Source organism: Nannospalax galili, unplaced genomic scaffold, assembly GCF_000622305.1.
Source record: "Nannospalax galili isolate Female #2095 unplaced genomic scaffold, S.galili_v1.0 scaffold459, whole genome shotgun sequence".
Lineage (NCBI taxonomy): Eukaryota > Metazoa > Chordata > Mammalia > Rodentia > Spalacidae > Nannospalax > Nannospalax galili.
The window spans coordinates 1,629,976-1,654,734 of record NW_008344211.1 but is presented as its reverse complement, the minus strand read 5'-3'; the positions used below and the strand labels follow the sequence as shown (position 1 = coordinate 1,654,734).

The 24,759-nt window shown below is 54.5% G+C and overlaps 1 protein-coding gene across 1 annotated transcript in view; it reads left to right on the top strand.

The window, feature by feature from the left end:
* Nucleotides 1-24,759, top strand: part of Jph3 (junctophilin 3) — a 68,648-nt gene that overhangs the window by 23,599 nt on the left and 20,290 nt on the right. The window contains exon 3 of the mRNA XM_008840564.1: nt 490-575. Within this exon, the coding sequence (XP_008838786.1) occupies nt 490-575 (86 nt within the window). The remainder of the gene's footprint in view (nt 1-489; nt 576-24,759) is intronic.

The following is a 24,759-nucleotide window of genomic DNA, read 5'->3' as shown; positions in this document are numbered from 1 at the left end:
AGGGAGCCGAGAGGTCACAGACCAGGGAGTGAGTACCTGGTCTGTTATGTGCATCTAAATGTGTTTTATTCCTGTAAGCGCTGATCGGTAGAGAATGCTGCCGGTCCATTGGCATGATGTGTGGGACACCGGCTGGTTAGCACCCTCAGTATGGGACTGGGCAGTGGGCTGGAAAAGACCTGCTGGCCCAGTCCTGTGGCTGAGGTTCCGCATAGGCCCCAGGAGACTCTGTTTCAGGGGATGGAACAGCTATGGGCCCTCGTGAGGGGCTCACGTGTGACTTGACGCTTTGGCCGGCAGCTGCTTCAGAGGGGACACCAGGCCCTAAGGAACAGGTGTGGAGGTGGCTGCGGGTGAGTGTTGGGTGGATTTCTGGGCATCTCTAGGTATCAGTGCTGCCTGGGACTCTCCGGGCTGGATAAGGGACCCAGGTGTGGACTCTGTAGACACGGCAAGCGCAAGAACCTCATCCCGCTGCGGGCCAGCAAGATCCGGGAGAAGGTGGACCGCGCGGTGGAGGCGGCCGAGCGGGCGGCCACCATCGCCAAGCAGAAGGCCGAGATCGCCGCGTCCAGGTAGGCGCTTGGGCTGGGCAGGGCCCTGGCTGCCTCGGTCACCCGGGGTGTCGGCGGCCTGCGCTGGCTGACCGTGCGCCGCCCAGTTGGAGGTGTGTGTGGGTGTTTCCCCGGCGGTTCCCATGGAGCCTTGGGGTTCCTCAGAGGTCCTCAGAAGGTGGCCATGGGTAGAGCTCATCCAAAGAAATGATCTAAGGGGGTTTGGGCATCTGTTGCCTCCACTCAAACAGGGCAGGAGGGAGCCGAGAGGTCACAGACCAGGGAGTGAGTACCTGGTCTGTTATGTGCATCTAAATGTGTTTTATTCCTGTAAGCGCTGATCGGTAGAGAATGCTGCCAGTCCATTGGCATGATGTGTGGGACACCGGCTGGTTAGCACCCTCAGTATGGGACTGGGCAGTGGGCTGGAAAAGACCTCGCTGGCCCAGTCCTGTGGCTGAGGTTCCGCGTAGGCCCCAGGAGACTCTGTTTCAGGGGATGGAACAGCTATGGGCCCCTGTGAGGGGCTCACGTGTGACTTGACACTTTGGCCCGCAGCTGCTTCAGAGGGGACACCAGGCCCTAAGGAACAGGTGCGGAGGTGGCTGTGGGTGAGTGTTGGGTGGATTTCTGGGCATCTCTAGGTATCAGTGCTGTCTGGGACTCTCCGGGCTGGATAAGGGACTCAGGTGTGGACTCTGTAGACATCACAGAGGCAAGCCAGGGAGTTTGGGCTGGTCCCAGAGAGGCTGTGGGAGTCAGCAGACCACAGGAGTCAAGAGGCTGCAGATGGGAGCCATGTGCCCAGGCTGGAGGATGTGCCCTGTAGGAATCCCTAGGCCTGTGCCTCTAGGCTCTGTGGCTCAGTTATTGGACGACTTTGCCAGGGTGTCAGGGGGCATTGGAGGCCTGAGTCCTCTGCCACCCCTCCCTGGGAGTCCTGGGCTGGGAAGCTCCTGCATAGGCCTCGGGCTCCAGTGCCAGTGGACTTGGGAGGATATTTGTTGCCATCTGGAGGATGCCAGATGCGGGCTGGCTGAGTTTCCAGGTCAGCTCCAGGTCACGGACCTCAGCCCTCGGACCTTGTTGTGATTGAAGGTTTGTCCACGTGCTTGGTTCTCCACAACCTTTGATCACAGCGCAGAGCACAGATGTCAACTGGGCCTTTTGGTGGGATACCTGTCACCCGTGACGTCTGGAGGAAACAAGATGTCTTTTCAAAGGCCCAGAGAAAGGGCATAATGTCTACTCAGTACTGAGGTCTGAAGCTGCCCTGTTTTAACCCTTCCCACCCCCAGAAACATCACTGGGTAGTGACTGGAGCGGTGGGTGTGGCCTGTTAAGTTCTCCTACACTGCTTGCTTCAAGGAAATCTGGGAAGCTGCAGCCAGAAGACTGGCATGGGCTGTGGGCCGACGTCCATGCAGACCCCCAGGCATCCAGTGGACTAACTTCTAGGAAGTTGCTTCACTTTGCTGTCCCTGGTAGATGACGGGCAACCTGGGCTGGGGTGCTTGTGACAACCCCGTCAGGTCCCAGATAAGTTTTTGGCTGAGGGTTTGGAAACTAGAGACATGAGCCCTATGGGGGACCTGCCACAGACCTGACATCATATGCACCCTGTCACCAGATCCCAGGTATTAGGAACAAGAACATGGGACCCAAGGTAGTTTCTAGACAGACTCCATGGGATGTGGAGGAAAGCCGGTCTCTGTGGAGCAGGCGGCACATGAGGGGAGACTCTGAGCCTGTTTCCTCATCTATGGCAGAGGCGACATACAGCCCCGGCCCTGAGTTCCCTAAAGGGCGAGGGTGCAGGGCTGGGCAAGGTTGGCACACAAGCAGCCTCCACACCTCGGGAAAGCCCAGAGACAGGGCAAAGAGGACAAAGGGACTCAACAAAGCCGGGGTCAGCTCAGGAAGCCTGTGCTGCTCCCTTGGGGCCTTGACTGGCCAGTGCACCTGTCTCCGGGATGCTTCTGTTTTGTTTTCCCTAGTGGATGAAAGGATGGGGCAGGGCTGGTGTGTGTGTGTCTGTGTGCAGATGAGAGCAAACCAGAAGATCCCCCCCAATGCCCCAATGGTCTCCTACCCAGTCTGTTGAATCCCTGAAGCCCACCACTGTGCCCTTACCCCACTGGCTGCCTGACCCCAGGTTCATCCTCTGCATAGACAAGGGACAGAGGGCACCTAGTCCTGTCACCGTGTGGCAGGTGCCATGGAATGAGATGGGTCCTTGTTCCGCATTTGCACGACTGGGGTTTTGGAACCTTTTTGAGAAAGGGACTGGCTGATGGAAGTCATCCCCCACCCTGGTCACCTTCTTATTCATATAGTGTGATACCCATTGTGAGCAACATGCACGGGACTGGCATACCCTTAGCCCTAGCCTGGTTAGTCTTAGGTCACTGGCGTGTGCTGAGTTACAGTGTCTGTCCTGGGTATGACTGACAAGAGAGACGGGCAACAGAAGGCATCAGAATCTCACTGGCCACCAGGAGCCAGCTTCTCCAACTCTGGCCTCAAAGGCAACAGGAAACTATAACCATCAGCGTGGCTGCTGATCGCTGGGGCAGGTTGCTTACCCTCTCTGAGCAAGGGTTCCCACAGGGGGACAGTGTTGCCCACCGTGTGGGTCCTGGTCTGTGGTCAGCATCGTCATCATCACTGGTGTCAGGCCAGCCCTACTGAGCCAGTCACATAAGAGGCAGGTGCTGGATCTTACAGGCGGAATCCTGACTCCTGGCACCTGGAGTCTCACACTGGAGATGGGGAGATGGCGCAGTGTCCCTGGTCACCTAGAGGACAAGCCACCATCCCAACCTGCAGGTCTGGAGCTGTGTCTCCCTGTGTCTTCCCAGAGGGCTTAGACTGTGGGGCCAAAGTAGAGTCAGGTGACTGACAGAGCCACGTGGCCAGTGTGAGCCACAAGCAACTGTGTGGCCCCTGCAGTGTCTGGCCCAGAATGTGGTCACTGTCGCTGCTGAGCACTACAGGGAGCCATGGGACCGTGTTGCTCTGTGCTTGGCCTGTTGGTCAGGGCTTGTCTGCCGAATAGAGGGAGAGACCTGCGGTCACCCTGTCAGATGAACCAGGCCTTCCTTCCTGGGCAGCTCTGTGGCGACGGCTGCAGCAGGGCCAGGGGAGAGCAATTCTGAAGGATGGGAAGATGGGAGCTTGGGTACAGGGTCAGCCCAGAGCCTCTCACACCCCAGGGCCCTGAGGGAGGCCCTGCCAAAGTCCCTATTGGAGATCAGAGCGGCGCAGGAGTTTTCCCAAAGTGCCCCTTATTTTATAGCACTGCTTTTGGGACGGGACGGGGAAGATGGGTCTGTGAACCCCATGTGTGAACAGGAAGAGACCTGCCCAGGAAGTTTCCAACCCCTTCTGTTTCCCATTAAGATTAGAAAATAGGGCCTGGAGAGATGGCTCAGCAGTTAAGAGCACTGACTGCTCTTGCAGAGGACCCGAGTTCAATTCCCAGCACCCACGTGATAGCTAACAACCATCCTTAACTCTAGTTCTAGAGGATCTGACGCCCTCTTCTGACCTCCAAGGCACTGCATGACATGGGTACACTTAACACACATACAGGCAATACGTTCATACACATTTTGGGGGGTCTTTTTGAGACAGGGTCTCCCTGTAGCTCCAGCTGGCCTGGAACTCACTATGTAAACCAGGCTGGCCTCATACTCTAAGATCCGCCTGCCTCTGCCTCCTGAGTGCTGGGATAAAAGGCATGCGCCACCACGCCTGGCTTCATACACATTTTCAAAAAAGATTAGAAAATAGCACTTGGGCATTGTGGCATATACCTTTAATCCCAGCGCCTGGGAGACAAAGGCAGGTGGATCTCTGTGAGATTGAGGCCAGTCTGGCCTACATAGTGAGTTAAAGGCTAGCTAGGGCTATAGGGAGCCCCTCAAAAAAAAAAAAGTCTAAACACTTCATCCTTATGAACAGACCTGTGCTCAGGCCATCCACCCCCTCAGCAGTAACTGGTTCTTCAGACTTCAGACACAGTTGTCACTACGTGCGAATTCTGTGGTCCTCTACATGGGTACCTCTTTCCCATGGTCAACTGTAGTCTGAAAATACTTTAAGGAAAATTCCAGAAATAAATAATTCATGAGGTTTTTTTCCCCTCCTCTGGGACCAGATCTCTCTACTTACGCATAGGTTTTAAGTTGGTCACTGTTCTGAGTGTGGTGGCATCTGACACCATCCTGCTCCATCCCACGCAGCCATAACTCATTCTTGCCCAGTGTGTCCACACCATGTATGTTACCCACCCGTTAGTCACCAACCTGCTGTGTCTTTAAGGGACCCTTCTTTGACTTAGTAACTGTTCTATGTCACTAAAGGTTTATTGAGCCCTTACTGTGGTTAATGTATAAATAGGTACTCGTGGTGAGGAAGGACAGTACATACGGGGTTTGGTGCCAGAACCTGCAGTCTCAGGCACCCGCTCGGAGTCTTGAGATATGTCCCTGCAACAAGAGAAACCACAGTACATGGTTCTGTAAACTTGCTTTGCAGAGCTGGTATTGCGTGGTACATACTGCTCTGAACTTGTGTCGTCTCCTTGTGCCCAGGAATCTCCACACTGGTGGGGGTGGATGATCCTGCCTGCCCTGTGCTGGGGTGGGCCCATCTGCCTGCCCTGTGCTGGGGTGGATGATCCTGCCTGCCCTGTGCTGGGGTGGGCCCATCTGCCTGCCCTGTGCTGGGGTGGATGATCCTGCCTGCCCTGTGCTGGGGTGGGCACATCTGCCTGCCCTGTGCTGGGGTGGATGATCCTGCCTGCCCTGTGCTGGGGTGGGCCCATCTGCCTGCCCTGTGCTGGGGTGGATGATCCTGCCTGCCCTGTGCTGGGGTGGGCCCATCTGCCTGCCCTGTGCTGGGGTGGGTGCTTCTGCCTGCCCTCCCCTGAAGCATTATGTTCTGTTACATGCATGTGAATCTGTGCAGGATGGGGCCTTGGTACCATCTGAAGGCTGCACGGGGGGGAGGGCTCATGGAGGAGGTGATGGGGTCCTGGTCGACAGCTGTGTCATGAGGGTCTTCTCCCCCAGTGTACTAAGTAGAGGCCCTGAAGCCTGTTCACAGCCGAAGCCCTGGAACCTGGAACCTGCAGGTGTAGTTGAGGGTGTGGAAACAGGCTGTTGCTGTTACCCACCCGTTACCACCTGGGTGGCCCAGTGTCATCACAGGGTCCTCAGGAGGTGGAGGCAGGGGATATAGCAGTACAAGCAGAGGTTACAGCTGTGCACTGTGAAGACAGAGACCAGGAGCCAAGGGATGCATGTGCTTTTAGTGCCGGAGCAATTGAGGGAAGGGATTCTCCCCGAACCTCCACAGGGAGCCAGCGTGACCCATGCTCTGATCTTAGCCCTTGGCTCTTTGGAATTCTGAATGCTCCTTTTTTTTTTTTTTTGTCTTTTTGAGACAGGGTCTCCCTGTAGCCCCAGCTGGCCAGGCACTCACTATATAGGCCAGGCTGACTTCAACATCACGGAGATCTTCCTGCCTCTGCCTCCCGAGTGCTGGGACTAAAGGCCTGTGCCACCATGCCCGGCTCTGGATGGACCTTTTAAGCCACACTGAGTGGAGTTTCATTAAAACACCTGCAAGAGGTACAGGCACCTGGCGGTAGCCCTGCTCCAAGCCCTCTGAACCCCTCCCATTCCTACGGGGCCCCCTGCCCCCATGGGAGGAGGGTCACACCTGCAGAGGCCTGTGGTGGGCCAAGGCCCTTCTCTTCCATCTTTGGCCTTGCAACTTGCAACTGAACAGGAGAGGGGGCATCAGGTGTGAGCATACTGGGACGTGACCAGATTCAGGGCCAGCTGAGGGGATACTGGGGTAAGTGGCTTGTGTGTTCCATTCAGGGTCCTTGCCTGTACCCCCAAAGCTCTGAGCTCTGTCTCAGCAAGCCGGAAGATCTTGACCTTGGGCTGTCTGACACCTTTCTGTGGTGCTTCTCAGAGGCTCATAAACTTGGGAACATGGCAACCTCTGCCCACACCTGCACTGTCTCCTGGTCCCAGCCCCAAGGGATCTCACCTTGCTGCAAGCAGTCAGGAGAAGCTGCTGTTGGGAGCCTTGAATAAGATGGCTGTCATGTCCCCTTCCTATGACACTGCTTGTCACATGGTAACCTGGGCCCTGTGAACCACAGTCAGGCAGCTGCCACCTGGACGCACAGAGGTGCATCAGGAGCCACAGGGGGAAGGAGGCATGCTGGGCCTGGAGGACCTGGAGCCCTGAGCAGACGAAGGGGCTGTGGGACACTGATCCATGGGACTCCCTTCTTCCCAAGAGAACTCCCTGCCATTTAAAAGACCCCTGGGATGGGACGCCATAGGATATTGGTGACCGACCCAGGATTTGGTAATGCCACGGGTGTCTTTTTCTGAATCCAACCCAACTCCCCCCCAACCCCTGTTACAGCAAGTTCCCTTTATGTGCCTGTCTTTGAAAAGTACTAAGTGGCTCTGCCGTCTGATGACTGTGTGGACTGGGCCCTCCTTTCCACTCTGTAGGGTGGGCTCATGGCAGCTGGAGTCCTGCAGGGCCACGTGAGCAGCACACCATAGCATGTCAGTGCTGGCAGTATGGCCGTCGTTGAGGTCAAGCCCACCCTGGTGGACTTGGGCATTTATTACTCTGACCTCCTCAGGCCTGGCCTCTTGCTCCCCCTGGGGATGCAGTGCACAGCAGCTGCCTTTCTATGGCTTCCTGGCTGTGTCTGCCCCTCCTCCCTCCTCCCTCCTCCCTCTTGACGCTCACCTGTACCTTTCCAGGGAACCCACAGCACCCCTGCTTGATCATCCGGTTCACGTGGCTGGTGAAATTGGAGGGCGACAGGGGCTGGGCCTCCTACCGCAGCCTTCCCTGTAACTGGGATGACTGTGTACCAGGCCCAGCTCACCCAGTGGTTCTTGGGGAGGTCATTATCAGACCTTGCTGTAGCAAGTGGCATAGTTGACTGGCCCTGTGGATTGTCACTGAGGGGCATGGACCATTTTGATTATCAGACCTTGCTGTAGCAAGTGGCATAGTTGACTGGCCCTGTGGATTGAGGGGCATGGACCATTTTTCTATATGCCACGGTGCTCTGGCCACACTGTCTCTTCCGGAGACCTCTCCATCCTGCCAAAAAGGCTGTCTCATGATCACTACGGCAAGGGGCGATAGACCTGGGAGTCACGGAAGCAAGAGTATGTCCTTTGTGGATTCTGGACACTGTGGATGGGTAGGCCCTGGGGACAGGCTTTCTGTCCCTGTCGGATGCTCCTGGGGCTTCTTGGAGTTCCAGGGATCCATAACTTTTGGCCCCATCCCTCCGGGCTCTACCTTACTATGTGTGTGTGATGTGTGCATATGAGCATGTGTGCCACGGTGTGTGTGTGTGTGTGTATGTATGTAGGTCAGGGGACAACTTTGTGGAGTTGGTTCCATCTTTACATGGGTTTTGGAGCTTGAACTCAAGTCGCCAGGATTGCATGACCAGCGTCTTTATCCACTGAGCCATCTCAGCCCCCCTGCGTTCTTTCTCCTGTAAAGATACCAGTCGTTGGATCAGGGCTCACGAGTGTCCACTGTGGTCTCATCTCAACCTAACCACCTCTGTAGTGATCTGTGTCCCAGGAAGGCTACACCCAGGCTGTGGTGGACAGAAACGGGACGAGACAGGTCCAGGGGACACTGTTGGATCCAGCCTGCTGCCCACAGCCTGGGCGGCTCCTCTCAGACTGCCGTTCCTCCATGTTGTGCTGTGACCCCGGAGGCCTGTGCAGTGTGCCCTCTAGGACTTACACCTTTCTTGCCCTTCACCCCACGTGCAACTTTGCATTTGTGTTCTTAGCTTAGTCCCCAAAAGAGGTGGGACTCCTCCATGCTGTTGGCTTTTTGCTGACAGTTTGCTGCAGATCTGTGCGCTCAGAAGGAGTGTGTGTGTGTGTGTGTGTGTGTGTGTGTGTGTGTGTGTTCATGTGCATACTGGTGTGCATGTGTTTATATGTAAAACTTACAGATGGTTCAGTGGGGTGAGAGGCAGGTTCCACTCAGCCCCTGGAGTTGCACCCCATGGCCTCCTGCCTGGGCCTTTCACAGTGCCCACCTTCTGCTGTCCTCAGCCTCACACTTCCTCCAGGTTCAGCCCTGGGCCTGCTATCTGCTATTCATAGAGGAGTGGGCTCTGTTCCGTATGTGATGTTTGCCTCCTTCTCCCAGCTTGGAGGCAGGATGGGGATGCAGGGGCCAGGACAAGAGGAGTGGAGCATGGAAATGCCTCACTGACCTTAGACTCCAAGTTTTGTAGGCAGGTACGTTTTACATAACTGAGCTCCTCGATGCATAATTCTAGATTTCAAAGCATACTGACACTTGAGGTGTTCTCTGTCTGTGTGTGTGAAGTGTGTGTCAGCCATATTCGTCAGGACTTGGTTGTGACAGAATCCCAGTTTGGTTAGCTCAAATGAAAAGGAACTTGTTTGGGCCCTAGTCCTTGAGTGGGCTACAGGTACAGCTGGATCCAGGGCTGCAGACTGTGTCAGCCCCTCCCCCTCTGTGGCTCCCGTTCCTCCATTAAGTGTTGATATACAGAAGTTTCTTAGCGTGAGGCAGGGAAGACTGGCAGGCGTGTTTGCACACGTACCTGACAGTTCTCAACCTCTTCAGAAAAGAGACACCAGTGGTTCCCAACATGATTAGAGAAATGTTCTGGAAGTTCTGATTGACTCTGCTGAAGTCACATGCCTAATCCTTGCCAGGCTGGGTCATGTGGTCACTTCCCCTGTGAGGGCAAGTCCTTGTAGGAAGGATGCCCTGACTGACAACTCCACTAGGACAGGGGAAGGGTCCCTAGAAGTTCCCGCGCTAGTTTTCCGGATACTGTGACCAAATACCTGAAGGGAAGAACAATTGATTTTGGCTCACAGTTTAAGAAGGGGTACAGTCCATCATAGAAGTACAGTCAGTCATGGTGGGTACAGTCAGTCATGGTGGGTACAGTCAGTCATGGTAGTGTATAGTCCATCATAGGAGTACAGTCAGTCATGGTGGATACAATCAGTCATGGTGGGTACAGTCAGTCATGGTGGGTACAATCAGTCGTGGTGGGTACAGTCAGTCATGGTGGATACAGTCAGTCATGGTGGGTACAATCAGTCGTGGTGGGTACAGTCAGTCATGGTGGGTACAGTCAGTCGTGGTGGGTACAGTCAGTCGTGGTGGGTACAATCAGTCGTGGGTACAGTCAGTCGTGGTGGGTACAGTCAGTCATGGTGGGTACAGTCAGTCGTGGTGGGTACAGTCAGTTGTGGTGGGTACAATCAGTCATGGTGGGTACAGTCAGTTGACAGTCAGTCATGGTGGTACAGTCAGTCGTGGTGGGTACAGTCAGTCATGGTGGGTGCAGTCAGTCATGGTGGGTACAGCCAGTCGTGGTGGGTACAGTCAGTCATGGTGGGTACATTAGTCATGGTGGGTGCAGTCAGGCGTGGTGGGTACAGTCAGTCGTGGTGGGTACAGTCAGTTGTGGTGGGTACAGTCAGTCATGGTGGGTGCAGTCCATCATGGCGAGTTATAGCCTGACATCTGAGGAAGGCATGGAGCAGGATGTTGAGGCTGCTGTCACTCTGTCCTCTAACAGGAAGCTGAAAGCAGACAGGAATTGGAGGGGGCTGTCAAACCTCAGGGTCTGCCCCAGTGACCCACTTCCTCCAGCAAGGCCCTATTTTCTAAAAGTTCCACAACCTTCCAAAACCGCACCACCAGCTGGGGACCCAGTGTTCAGACACATGAGCCATGGGGACATTTCAAACCGTAACAGAGGACCTTGGGAAGCACCCTGCCCGTTCCTGAAGGAAGCCACAGTCTCAGTCATCCACCAGCAGGACCACATGCCGTCCACCTACCCACTTAGCATCTCCATACAGTGGTGTTAGCGTATCTAGCATCCACTGCCTACTGCCCAAGTCCCATCATCTCAGAAACATTACCACTTCCTGTTCCCCTCCCCAGCCTCTGACCTGCAAGTCTGCTTCTCTCTGGTCTTTTCGTATAAATGGCCTCCTGCCCCACAGAGCCTTTTGTTTCTGTTTTCAGTGATGTAACACAAATCAGAATGGCAGCTATTTGGATGGCTGGGTAACATTCCATTGTGTTCACTTACCGTGGATAATTCCATGGACACTTGGCTTATTCCCACCTTTGGCTACCTGGGTGCTCATGCACACATTTCTGTGGACACGTGTGTAGTTTTCCTGGGTGTTCCCAGGGAGAACTTGCTGGGTCCTGTGGGTGACCTTGCTGGTCTGTGTCCATAGAAACTGTGGTCTGGTCTCAGGTCTCTGTCTTCCTGGCCATGCCAGTGGGTGGGGTGTGGTTCCTCACTGTGGGTTTGTTTTTGTTTCCTCTCTTTTGGTTTTTGGAACAGTCTTGCTCTGTAGCTCAGGCCTTGAACTCATGATCCTCCTGCCTTAGCCCCTCGAGTACTGGGATCACAGGGCTGTGACACCAGGCCTACCTCTCAGATCCACGTCTCCTTCCTGATGGCTAACGGTGTTGAGCTTTTCCATGTTTTTATTGGTCCATTTGTTCTTTAAGGAAATGTATTCAAGTTGGCTTTCTAGTAAATATTTGCATATCATTGATCCTGTGTCCCTATGACCATGAGGACAACATGCTGCCCAATCCTGTGTTCATGTGACCATGAGGACAACATGCTGCCTGTCCTTGTGTCCCTGAGTGCACAGGAAGGCTCCCTCCAGGAGTGGGGCTGTATGGCTGGTCCCTGGTGTTGGCCCTCCTAAATCTGAGCACTTACTGGAGACCTGTCTTGGGTGGCTTCTGAGGCAAGAGATAGGGAGCCGGAGGTGGACACCCCAGGGGGCAGAGCCACTCCTAGTCTAGGAAGGACAAAGCAGGCCTAGGGCTTCTCTCTAAGAACCTGTCCATGCTGGGTGGAGCTGCTCTGTGAGGTCTGGTGCTTGAGCCTCTGTCTCCAGCAGCCACATCATTGGAGCGTGACCCCGGCTCATGCCATGACCTCAGGAAGGAGAAAGGCAGCTAACCATACTGGGAGACAGTGTGGCACACCCAGCTGCAACGGTGGCTGGGAAATGTGGCCCTAGCCTGGGTGGCCCCCACAGACCTGCTGCCCTGACCACGGCTGTCAGGATCTCTATGTCCCTCCACAGTTGTTCTGGGGTTGCCCTGTCTCGGTGAGGTGGCTGCCCCTGTACACACAGCTCATTCTTTGAGCACAGAGATTCTGCCTGTGTGTCACCTTGGGACTCAGGTTGGACACCAGACCTGGTCAAGGATGGCGTGCCACAGTGAGGAGAGTGTGGACTGCTGTGTTAGAATTTCTGGGATCACAGAACTAAGGGACAGGCCCCCCACCCCACCGTGACTAGTGGAGAGACCACTCCTTCCGTCTTCCGTCTCCAGCCGGTCTCTGCTCGCTCTCCCTGTCCGTCTCTGCCTCTCTCCTCTTCTTTCCTTCCTCCTCCTCTCCATCCCTCCTTCCTTGACTCTCTCTCTACCTCTTCCCTCTGTTCTCCCCCATTTCTCCACCTGTGGATTCCTGACACGCATCTGGGATAGCCTTGGTGAGTTGAGTTGGACCCTTTGCTCTCCAGCAAACTGCCAGGTGTAGGTGTTTGTAGGGTACTGGGTCCTGGCAGGTGGAGGGAAGGGTCAACCCTGTGCTGGGGAAGGAGCAGCCTTACTTCCTGGCCCCCCAGTGCTGGCGTCCCATTGATAGGATTTGGGGAGTCTGTGCTGTGACAGGGGCGGCTGTCTGCCACAGCCCCAAGGCCTCCCATTTCCAGCCCCAGGACTCTGTTAGTGATTTTCCCAGCAGGGCGGCTTGATGGCTGGTGCCTCAAGAAGCAATTACTTGAAGTGGCTGAGCAAGGGAGCTATTACCGGCAGGCTCCACAGTCGCCGTGACCTCAGTTACCACTTAGCTGTGCCCAGCTGGAGCACCCACAGCAGGACCAGACACCCCGCCCTGGCGTCACAGCCTGCCGCTGTAGAGACCAGATGCTGGCGCTGTGACGGCTTGAGGCTATCACTGATTGATTGGTAGTGGCTGCCTTAGGGCATTGCATTGAGAAGGATTCTGAGGCCAGATCTGGGTGGTAAGTGGGCCTCTTGATTAGTACTGTCTGTTGTCCCAGGTGCCCCCAGCATATTGTGTGTGATATTGTGTGTATGCATCTGCATGTGGTACACGCTCACCATGCCTGTGTGTATGTGCAGGCCATAGATTGATGACTGGTGTCACTTTTCACTCTTTCTAAAATATTTTATTATTTTTCTTTTATGTGTATGAGTGTATGGCCTGCATGTGTGTAAGTGCACCCGTGTTGTGCAATGCCCACAGAGGTTAGAAGAGGCCGCCATATGGGTGCTGGGAACTGAACCCAGGTCCTCTGCAAGAGCAGCCAGTGCCCTTACCCACTGAGCCATCTCTCCAGCCCCTCACTCTTTACCCTGGAGCATCTCCCTCTCCCTATGGTGTTTTATTTTCAAATCATGTTCAAAAGGGCCGAGGAGAGGCTCAGTTGTTGAAGTGATAGCTTTGTAGGCACAAGACCTTGAGTTTGATGCCAAGAAACCATGTTAAAAAAAAAAGCCATGCATAGGGGCATGTGCCTGTAAGCCTAGTGCTGGGAGAGGGGCACTGGCAGACCTGGGGACTGAGAGACCCGGACCAAAAGCCAGGTGGCTGGTAACCAAGGAGAACGCCAACAGTTGGCCTCTGCCCTCCACCCACATGTGCACAGGCGCACACATGTGCACACACAGTAACACATCCACACAAAAGTTGTTATAAATCCACCTAACAAAATTATTATCTTAACCATTTTTAAATTCATGTTGGTCCATCAGCAGCATGTCTTTAGAATCGAGCCTCTGTCCTCATTAAACATTAAACATGGCCCCTCCTCTTTCTCCCTAGCCTGATGGCTGCTGTAAAATATGGGGTCTGAGGAACAGGACTGAGGAGAATGGGCCCCCTCAATCCTTATGGCCGGTGTCTGTTCACACAGGGACGAGCCCAGCCCTCCCCGGAGCCTGGTCAGTACCTTGGAGAGTTCCAACAGCGCTGGCCTGGGGCAGGGCTGCCGCTGAACTCTGATGGGAATGTATGTGTTCACTAACCTTGAGTTGGGGGGGGTTGTTTGTTTGTTTGTTTTAAGACAGGGTCTCCCTGTAGCCCCAGCTGGCCTGGACCTCACTATGAAGACCAGGCTGGCCTTGAACTCACAGAGATCCACCTGCCTCTGCCTCTGCCTTTCAAATGCTGGGATTAAAGGTGTGTGCCACCACTCCCAGATAGTTTCTTTCTTTTTGGGGGTTGGGGGATAAAGTCTCCCTATGTCTCGCAGACCGACCTTGAAGTTGTGATCCTCCTGCCTCAGCTTCCAGGGCTGACTGTTTCCCTCTGTCTTCTTCACACCCAGTGAAACTGTCCCTCCCCAGCAACCTGTGGGGCCTTTCTGCTTAAATTCCTCGGCGCTCCCATCTCTGCCCAGTGTGGCAGAACGCCTTCCACAGACACCAGGACTCCTGGCGCCTGGCACCACCAATCATACCTACCTCGGTAGTTACAACATGGGACCCCCGCGCTGCTGTGTAAAGATGCCAACGAGGCAGGACAGGTGAGGTCTGATCCAGGGCTGATATTCAGGGGGCGTCATTGAAACCTCAAGGTTATCTTTTTGTTTATTTTCTTGGGGGTGCTGTGTTGAAGCCAGGCTAGGTAAGTGCTGTAGCACAGAGCCCAGGCCCAGCTTTGGGATAATTACTTGGTAAAGACAGTTCTACACTTATACACATAAAATAAAAACAAATAAGTAAAAATGAGAACTTTCTCCCAGACAATGATTAGGTTTGGGACCGGTCTGGGTACAATACAGGTTCATGTTTCCCTCCGTACAATCCATCCATGCAGTGAAAGCCCATGTTGCTCATGTCAGAACACAGCACAGTGCACAGTGCACCCAGCACCTACGGGCTCCCAAACTCTGTTCTTGTGGGGTCGGGACTGGCCATCCAACTCAGCCTGTCCTCTGGCCCTTTCACAACACCTCCCCACAGCCTTAGCAAACTGATGTCATTTCCAAGTTTAGGACTGCATTTGTGGGTGCGTCTGTGTTTCCTGACCATGCTGTATTTTTGACAGTTTCCCCTTTCCTGTGTCTCCCGCAGCCTTGTTTCTTCTCAGCCCTGTGAGGGTGCAGTTCGCCCTCATGGTGATTTCCAGAAATGCAATACCCCTGTTCTGTGTTGTGTGGCCTTGTGCTGGGAAGTTGCATGGAAGTGTTCAGGTGCTCAAAATCAGTGCCTTTGCAGGGACCTGAACCCCGGGTGCGGGCCAGACCTGTGCTCCACCCTCCAAGTTCAAGGGTGCTTAAGGGGAGGGAGGAGCTGGGGGCAGGTGGAAAGTACAGGGGAGGCAGGGAGGCCAGAGCCATCACCAAGAGTCCCCTCCCAGGCATATACCAGGGAGACCAGCCTGCTTCCATTGTCTGCTCAGTGGAGGCCCAAGCTCTGCCCTTCTGAGGGAAAGAGCCAGGCCTGCCCAGTGCTCAGGAAGGGGGCCCTTTCCACATAACCCAGCCTCTCCATGGGACTCATTTGAAGGATTTATTTAGTTATTTAGTTGGGTTTTTGAGGCAGAGTCTTACCTTTTAGCCCTGGCTGGCCTCAAACTCACAGTGATCCTCCTGTCTCAGCTTTCCCAGCACTGGGATTACAAGTGCCTTCTGCTGTGCCTGGCTCTCAGAGTCAGTCTTTTTGACGTTTCTCCCAAACCCTGCTTTTTTAAAAAAAATATTTTGTTTATTTATTTATTTTTTACTTTTTTGAGACAGGATCTCCCTGTAGCCCCAACTGTCCTGGAACTCACTATGTAGACCAGGCTGGCCTTGAACTCACAGAGATCCACCTGCTTCTGCCTTCCAAGTCCTGGGATTAAAGGCGTGTGCCACCATGCCCTGCTTATTTATTATTTTTATTTTATGTATATGCGTGTATTGCCTGCATGTAGGTAAGTGCACCCGTGTAGTGCAATGCCCACGGGGGACAGAAGAGGCTGTCGGATCTCCTGGAACTGGAGTTACAGACAGTTGTTAGCTGCCATGTGGGTGCTGGATTCAAACCAGGGTCTTCTGCGAGAACAGTCAGTGTTCTTATCTGCTGAGCCATCTCTCCAGCCCCATCCTGTTTTTTATGTAATACAGTATTTAAAGTTTCTTAGAAGTCAACAGGCAGAAGGGCAAAGTCAGCCCCCACCTGTGCAGCGTCCTCACCTAGTGAGCCCTCCTTCATTGATTCCTTATAGCTAATGCTCAGGGTGATGGTCAGAACAGCTGCCAGGCACCCAGTAGGCGCTTTCCTAGCCCCCCATGGACTCGTGTCTCTTCCAGGCTTCTCCATGTGTGATGTCATCTGACCTGTGTGGATGAGGGGAAGGGGGTTACACAGCTGGTGTAGGGAGGCAACTTGAGTCTGGGTCGCTCAAGGTCACAGCTGCATCTCCTTCTCCTCCTCTCCCTCCCCAGGTGTGTGATTTGGTGTGCACATGTAGACCAGCCTTCCTGAAGGCAGGGGTGGAGCCTGGCCGGTAATCCTGAGAGTGTCTCAATCACTGGACCGGACAGTCACAGTGTGAGTGTCTGGTTGGCCAGCAGGGAGATAGGCGTCTGGCATGGACCCCTAGGCCCTGATCACTCTCATTACTTCCCCTCATCCCACATGGGGAATTGAGTCTCAGCGGTGGGTGTGATTTACCCAGGCTCCCAGCTCCGGACTGGAGACCTGGACCCCGCCCCCCGGTGTCTCTGTGAGCTCTCTGTGGCCTAGATCGGTGCTGTATGTCCAGGGTAAGTCCCACCTCAGGCCTGAACTGTGCAGAGCTCCAGGTGTCACCTGCACACAGGTCGCCAGGACTCAGAGCACCTCTGTCTCACCCACCCAGGCAGGCGGGTGACACTTGCAGGCTCTTCCTTCCAGAAAGACACCCGGCTGGCACTGCTGCTCCCCTCCCTGCCCCAGCCTGGCTCACAGCCCTTAGTCCAGCCCCTGCAGAGTAGAGAGACTAGAACCTTCCTCCCCGGGTGGCACTTGGGTGCTCAGCCAGGACTCCTGAGTCGACTGGCAGCCCAAGGCCTGCCATGTGCGCTACGGGTTGCAAAGCCTCTGCTTGGCCAAGCCCAACCTCCACTGGTGGCCCCAGAAGGGCCAGTGAAGCTTTGGTCACTCTGTCACACAAGGTCTCGGGACAGGGGCCGAACCCCCAGGATCCCATGGAGACCTTTCTTGCCTGCTGACGCACTGCCCCAATAGCCAGCGTCATGTCCTTGGACTCTGAGACTCCTCTGTTGAGCTTCTCAAGCCCCTGACATGGTGGGTGACCCCACAGTACAGATGTTGATGCAGCCCAGAGAGGCGGAACCTGGCCCTTTCCCCCCAGCCTGGACTTCACGCACAGGGAAAAGCATCTTCCGAAGACTTCACGCGGTGACACGGAAGTCCAGCCCCTCTCTCCTGTTGTCCTGAGTCCACTCCTGTCCCCGTCCCCAGTGAACTCCAGGCCCACGTCGCCACCCCCACCAGTAGACTTTGGTTGTTGCATGGCCATCCTCAGCTTTGAAATGATACCTTGTGACTGGCTTGCCCAGGCTCTCTCTGCCCCTCAGTTCATCCGGTTCACTGGTGCTGATTTCTGATCCTCCAGGGCAGTCAGTAGAAGCAAACATGGAATGCCAGATAATATGATTTCAGGTAATCATGGGAGCTCATCCTGTACTAACCTCAAATTTAACTAATCCTGGAAGGTGGGCAGTATCAGCATCTACCTCTTACATCAGCTAGAAGCATCTTCCTGGTGGGTGAGTCCATCTGCAACCTGGCAGGGCCGGCGTGAACCCCAGCTGCCATGCCAGTGCCCACAAGCCCCCTTGGTGGCTGTATTTGAAGTTTCCTCGGGCATTGTAACAGAGGACCACAGACGGAAGGCTCAGTACAAACATGAGCTGTGCTCTCACGGATCAGCGGCCCCAAGTCAGAGAGGCAGACCTGTGGAGGGTCAGGCTCCCCCTAAGGCTCCAGGACAGCCTCCTTCCCGCCTCTTCCAGCATCCAGAGTCCATCACATCCCTGGACTCGTGGCCACATGCTCCGGTCTCTGCCCTTATTTTTACATGGCTTCCCTCTGAAAGACACCGTGCCTCCTCTTCCTTCTCTTCCTCTCACATAGACCAGACTGGCCTGGAACTTGCTTGTATAGCGGAGGATAACCTTGAACTCGCCTTTATTTCCCAAGTGCTGTGATTACACGCATGTGCCAGCATGGTTACCTGACTCCATCTCAAGGTCCTTACTTTACTCTTTTTTTTTTTTTTTTTTTGGTCTTTCTGAGACAGGGTCTCCCTGTAGCTCCAGCTGTCTGGAACTCGCTATGTAGACCAGGCTGGCCTTGAACTCACAAGATCCGACTTTACTTTTTTTAAATATGTAGGTAAGTGCACCCATGTCGTGCAATGCCTAAGGAGGACAGAAGAGGCTGCCAGATCCCCAACTGGAGTTAGGACAGTTGTTAGCTGCCATGTATGTAGGGATGTAGGTGCTAGGATTCGAACCCAGGTCTTCTGTAAGAATGACCAGTGTTCTTAACCGCTGAGCCATCTCTCCAGCCCCCTTACTTTACTTTTTTAACCTTTATTTATTGAGAGAGAGAGAGAGAGAAGAGAGAGAACATTGTGTAAGAGTGGAGTCAGAGGACAACTTGCTTGGGTCATTTTTCTCTTTCTACTGTGTGGATCCAGGGGATTGAACTCAGGTCATCAAGCTTGGCAGCAAGCTCCTCTCCCTGCTGAGCCATTCATTGGCCTTTCAAGGCCCTCATTTTCATCATACGTACAAAATCTCTTACTCTGAATATCTCATTGCAGTTCTCTAAGGGAGGGAGGAGGGATATCTTTTGGGCGGCTTCCTTGCCCGGTGTCATGTGGACACCCAGTGATGCTCAGTGGATGGTGGGCTCCTGTCCCCTCCTGGTATAGCTTAGGGCCCTGCCTGGGTTAACTGACGATGGTCAGGGTCTCTCCAGGGATCACAGTATTAGGACCAAAGGCCTGGCCCCCAGGCTCCATCTCCTCTGTCTTCTACACAGTGGACTGTGAAGGGGCTGTGACCTTCCAGTCTTGCATCCACTTCCCTCTCCCTCCACGGCCTCAGATGCCAACCTCAGCAGAACTCCTCAGCTGGCTCCAGAGTGCACTGAGATCCAGTCCCCAGGGACCCGGAGATGCGTTACAAACACCTCATTAACCCTCTGCAAGGCCCCAGGAGGCTGACTTTCTACAGCTTTGTCTTCGGAGAACTGAAAACTCGCAAGGAAATCGCTCCCGGCTGCCCCGATGGGCGTAGGAACTCCGCAGGGCTGTCTGTCTGTCTTGTTCCAGGTTAGACCCTGGGCCCTGGCAAGGCCGCACCTCTGGGGCAGGACGATCAGGAAGCGGTTGGCTATATAGGGCTGAGTGGTCTCAAGTCCCCCATCCCAGGTTCACTCCTACAGGAAGCTCCATGTGGGCAGAGTTTGGGACTTGAGTGCCCACATGCTGGGCAGGGTGGGCAGTGAGCTGAAGGCCTGCACAGGAGGGATGCCAATCTCTGTGCCTGGCTGGGGAGGGTGGGTGAGGAAGGGGCCTTGGTGGCATTTGAGCTGTAAACCAAATGCATTCATTAATAGGGAGGAGCAGTGCTCTGGGACTTTGGACTCAGCCCCTGTCCCCTCCTGGCCACTCATCTGCCTGGGCCCCCAGCTGATCTCCTCTGGTCCTTGGGGTGGCCCAAGCATGGTGCACAGGCCGATGCCACCAGAGGCCTGGGGTGTTGGTGTTGGCAGCCTGCGGGGAGACCTCTGCCCCTGCCCCACACTGCTGCAGTGGTGGGAGGCCTGGGTGGCAGGTGGCTCACAGGACTGGGCACCCTGACAAGTGGGACGGGCCCTGGTCAGGACAGGAGGGAGTGTAGGTTCTCTTGATAAGCCTGGGCACCGGGTACAGGCCCTGACCAGTGTTGCTGCCGCCAGCTGGTCCTCTGAGGTCCAGCCTGGCCTGGGTTCCATCTTTTCTATCAGCGGCCGTACTGTGTACCAGGACCCAGGTGGTAGATCCTCCGGCAGTGGACTGCCCATCCCATCCCAGCTCAGCTCTGTCTTCCACCTCCTCCCTTTCCTCCCTCCTTCTCCCCCTCCTCCTCTCACTCCTCCTCTTCTTCCTCTCTCCCCCTCCTCCTAGCCTCTCCCTCATCAGACTGAGATCTTTGGCCCCACTGTGTGCAGTGCTGCTGACAGGACTCTGAGTTCCACCTGGCCCCACATGCCCAGCTGTGGACAGCATCAGTGGAAAGTGGCCCCTATCTCTTGAAGTGTGACTCAAGTGTGCTGTGGGGATGCCCTGGGCCCACCTTTCTCTTGGTGTGTGACATACTCACATGGAACACAAATTCTGGTAGAATCCAGGGACTCCAACTGCTGGTCCGGAGGAGGAGGGGCAGGACCATCAAGAAACATTCTCCGAGGTGGCATCACTCAGGAGATTTGGGTGTCAGGGGGCAGTAGAACCTGCGGCTGACGAGGCTGTGGGGTGGCCGCTAGGGCTGGTGCTGGGCTTGCACGGTGCGGTCACCTGGGCCTACGCCTGGCTCAGCGTGAATACTCAGGGTCACTATTTGAAGTTCCCAGTAGATTTCTCTGGGTAAGGAAGCCCACCAGACAGCAATGTGAGATGAAGTCTTGTCTTGAGTGGGGCTCACACAGGACCCCTCTATCGACTTGTGTCTCAGACTCTGCCATCCACTCCCTGATCCTGGAGCTCCGGCTTCACCTGGCTCCCCTTCCGTGCTCCTGGGAGGGAGCCTGGTCCTGCTGATGGATGCGGGAGGCCCACTTCCTCTTTGCCCTCTGCCCCCATGGGGATCTGGGACCCGGTGGCCAGGCAGGGCTGTAGCAGGCATGCCCTAGTATTACCTGTCACCATGGGCTCCAGGGGAGGGGCCTGGAGGAGCAGGGTCATCTCACAGCATCCCCTCAGCTGTCCCTGGCCTCTCTAGACACCATGGACCCGATCCCTCTTTTAACAGATTAAAGATTACTTTTCAAACAGGGCACTAAAATGGCAAACCGAGAGGCGGGAAACTGGTTTCGGTTCCCCATGTGGGGGCCTCTCCTTTCCTGCCAGCCCAGGGCTGACCAGCTCCTCCTGGGCCCCTGTGTCCAGGACCCACCCAGTTACCCTGAGGCGCAGGCCCTGAGCCCAGCCTGGTGGATGGAGATACAGCGCCCTGTTCAGTGGGTCTCTAGGCTGCTCTCCACACAGTTTGCATGACTTGCCTACTATTCCTGGTCACGGGGGCTGGGCTGTGGGGCGAAGGAGAAGAGGGGGCGCTGGGTCTAAACATAGATAGGAGACCTGAAGGTGAGGGGAGGCGCCGGAAAGAGGGTGAAGAATGCTTGGAAATCAACCTGCCTTTGTGTTCCTCGTGCTTCCCTTGCTCCTGGAGCCCTGGGGTTGTCATGGCAACTAGGATACATCCCTCTCCATCCTTCCCCACAGTCAGAAACAAGCTGGCAACAGGCCCTCTCTCTGGCTGGCCAGGCTGGGCTGCCTGACCCTGCATAGACTCCCCACTAGAGGGCATCAGGTCTCTCTGGGGCCTTCTCTCCCCTGAGTGTCTTTGTCCCCTCTGTGACGTGGGGTGACCCTGCAGCCTATGTCATGATGGTGTATTTCTAAGCAGAGTCTGGCAACCAGTGGGAGCTGCATAGTCCATAGCTGCCTTCCTGCCAGTAAATTATTTTCTCTTGGGTGGCACGGCTTTATAAGATCAGTTCTCTAACCCCACCCTGAAGTCAGCACTGGTGTCCCTCACCCCAGGAACAGGAGCACTGGAGAGGCTTTAAGCAGTAAGATGGTATCCGCAGGAGGAGGTGCTAACACATTACAGGAGGGGCTGTCAGGGATACAAATTTCAGGTTGTGGCCTTTTGTTGATGCAGGTTGGGTAAAGGTCAGCTGGGGTTCCATTTGGGGAACAGGAAAGTGGCTTCCACCCTCACACCGAAGCAAACTCCAGGTGTGCAAGATGCTTGTATGTGGAGCCTAATAAAGGTTGATTTCCTTTCTACAGGGAACACTTAACTGCGAAGTCAAACTCTACCAGCTGTGGTGCTGTATTCCTGTTGGCCCAGCACTGGGGAAACTGAGGCAGGATTGGTAGTTCAAAGCCAGCCCAGGCCACATAACAAGATCCTGTCTCAAAAAACCAACGGCTTTGATAATAGCTCAGTGGAGAACACTTGCATCCCTTGCACAAAGCTCTGGGTTTGATCTCCAGCACCTCATAAAACCAGGCGTAGAGGCTGGAGAGATGGCTTAGAGATGAAGAGCGCTGGTTCCTCAATCATAGAACCAAGCTCAGTGCCCAGCATCGACATCAGGCAGCTCACAACTGCCTATAATTTCAGCTCCAAGAGACCTGACACCCTCTTCTGGCCTCCACAGGCACCTGCACACACATGTGCACACATGTGCACACACCCGTAAATAATAAAACAAACAAGCAAACAAAACCTCCAAACAGGCCTAGTAGTACATGCCTGTCACCTTGGCAGGAAACAGGAGGTTCAGAAATTCAAGGTTATTCTCATTTGTATATTGAGTTAGAGGCTGGCTTGTGTTACATGAGATCCTGTCTTAAGAAAAAGAGGGGCTGGAGAGATGGCTCAGCAGTTAAGAGCACCGGCTGCACTTGCAGAGGACCCGACTTTGATCCCTAGCACCCACATGATGGCTGACATAACTCCAGTTCAAGGGAATTTGATACCCTCTTCTGATCTCCACGGGCTTGCATAACACAGGTGCACTCATTCAGGCAATACACTCATACACATAGAATAAAAATAATAAATAAGCCAGGCGTGGTGGCACACGCCTATAGTCCCAGCACTCGGGAGGCAGAGGCGGGTGGATCTCTGTGAGTTCAAGGCCAGCCTGGTCTACATAGTAAGTTCCAGGACAGCTGGGGCTACAGGGAGACCCTGCTTCAAAAAGACCCAAAAATAAATAAATAAATAATAAATAAATAAATAAATAAATAAATATTTAAAGAAGACAAAGCAAAAGGTGCAAATTGAAACTGCCCTGAGGTGACACTGCTGCCCTTGTCAGCTTGGGAGAGACGAGAAAGCAACTTGCTGACCCTCCGGGCCGGAGGGCTGGTTGGACCTCCTGGGCATGGCTCATGGGAATGTAAATCCCGGGGAGGGGGCAGGGAGGCGGCTTGCCACCTCAGCATGTGGTGTCTCAGCTGCACCTTGACTTGGAGATTGCATTTCACTTCTAGAAGTTTATTCTGAAGATTTGTGTTGCAAAAGCCAGACACCCAAGATTATTGCTGGGCCCGTTCTTGGAGCTTCAGGAGTGGCAGGTGCTGACTCAGTGAGTGGTGGTTGTTCACTGAGGACCAGGAAGCTGTGTGCACAGATACAGCACAGACTCCAAGGCACAGTGTTAATTAAGTTCAAGGGGGAAAAGCCAGAAGAGGGACAGAGCGTGTGGTGTGGCTAGCATTGTGTCCTGTCTGCCATGTGTGAGCTGCAGGGCATGAACCACAAAACTCTGACCAGTGGGATGCTGGGCCAGAAGTGCTCCAGGTTTTAAACTTTATTGGGTTTCAGAGTCTTTTTGTATCCATGAAGATGTTTCTTGGATTCGGGTGATACACACCTATGATTTCAGGACTCAGGAGGCTGAGGCAGGAGGATTGTGAGCTTGAGACCCTGTCAAAAAAAAAAAAATCAAAGCATGGAGCTGGAGAGGTAGCTCAGCACATGGATGCAGACCCATGTACTCTGGCAGCCCTCCTTACAGCCCCGTGTCCAGGACCCAGTGTCTGTGTCCAGTTAGTAGACATACAAGCCCCAAGGCCACGGCTCCCCGGAGTGGCTGGTGGCTGTAGTGATGGAGCAGATGTGAGGCTTTCACTGCACCCCTGTCACATTGCTCATCGCACTGCAGCGGACTTTCTAAAGCGTTGTCCTTTTAATAGCAGAGTTTCCACTGAGGGCTGGGCCCCACGAGGGAAGTGTGAAGGCAGTCGCTGGTGCTGTGGGGATAGGTGGGGCAGCTATTGCACTGGTCCTGACTGCCCCCACCCCTGATTACTGCTGACCCAAGGGCAGCTGGGGACAAGCTGGCCTGCTCCTGGCTTTCTGTAGACTGTGCCTTCCTTTCCTCTTCCTGCCACAGCCCACCCCACCTAATCCAGGTTCAGCCTGCTCACACCTCTCCCGTGTGCCCTAGCTCTGTAATGTCTCCAGAAAAATACCATTAAAAAAAAACAAAAACGGGCTGGAGAGCCGGCTCAGCAGTTAAGAGCACTGGCTCTTGCAGAGGATCCAGGTTTGGTTTCCAGCACCCACAAGGCAGCTAATAATTTCTGTAACTCCAGATCCAGAGAATCCGACACCCTCCTCTGGCCGCCTGCACGTACCTGTGCGACACAGGTACACATACATACATGCAGGCAAAACATGCATACACATAAATTAATTGAAAAAAAACAATAAAAGAGAGGCAGGCTGGGGATTGTCAGGAGCTGGGTTGGATGTTTATGTGGCTGGGGTTCCCTCACAGTGATGGAAAGGTGGTGAGACAGGACTGTGGGGAGTACCACACAACCCTGGCATGGACTGAGCACCTGTGTGGGAGCCCTGCAACCCGTCTTTGTGATGTTCCACCATTCAACACAGGCTGTGTGTGAGTGTATATGCTGCAGAGGGCTGTGGTCAGGACGGCTGTGTGAGTGTATACGCTGCGGAGGACTGTGGTCAGGACAGCTATGTGTGTAAGTATATACACTGCGGAGGGCTGTGGTCAGGACACAGGCTCTGTGTGAGTGTATATGCTGCGGAGGGCTGTGGTCAGGATGGCTGTGTGAGTGTATATGCTGCAGAGGGCTGCGGTCAGGACGGCTGTGTGTGAGTGTATACGCTGCAGAGGGCTGTGGTCAGGATGGCTGTGTGTGAGTGTATACGCTGCAGAGGGCTGTGGTCAGGACGGCTGTGTGAGTGTATATGCTGCGGAGGGTTGTGGTCAGGATGGCTGTGTGTGA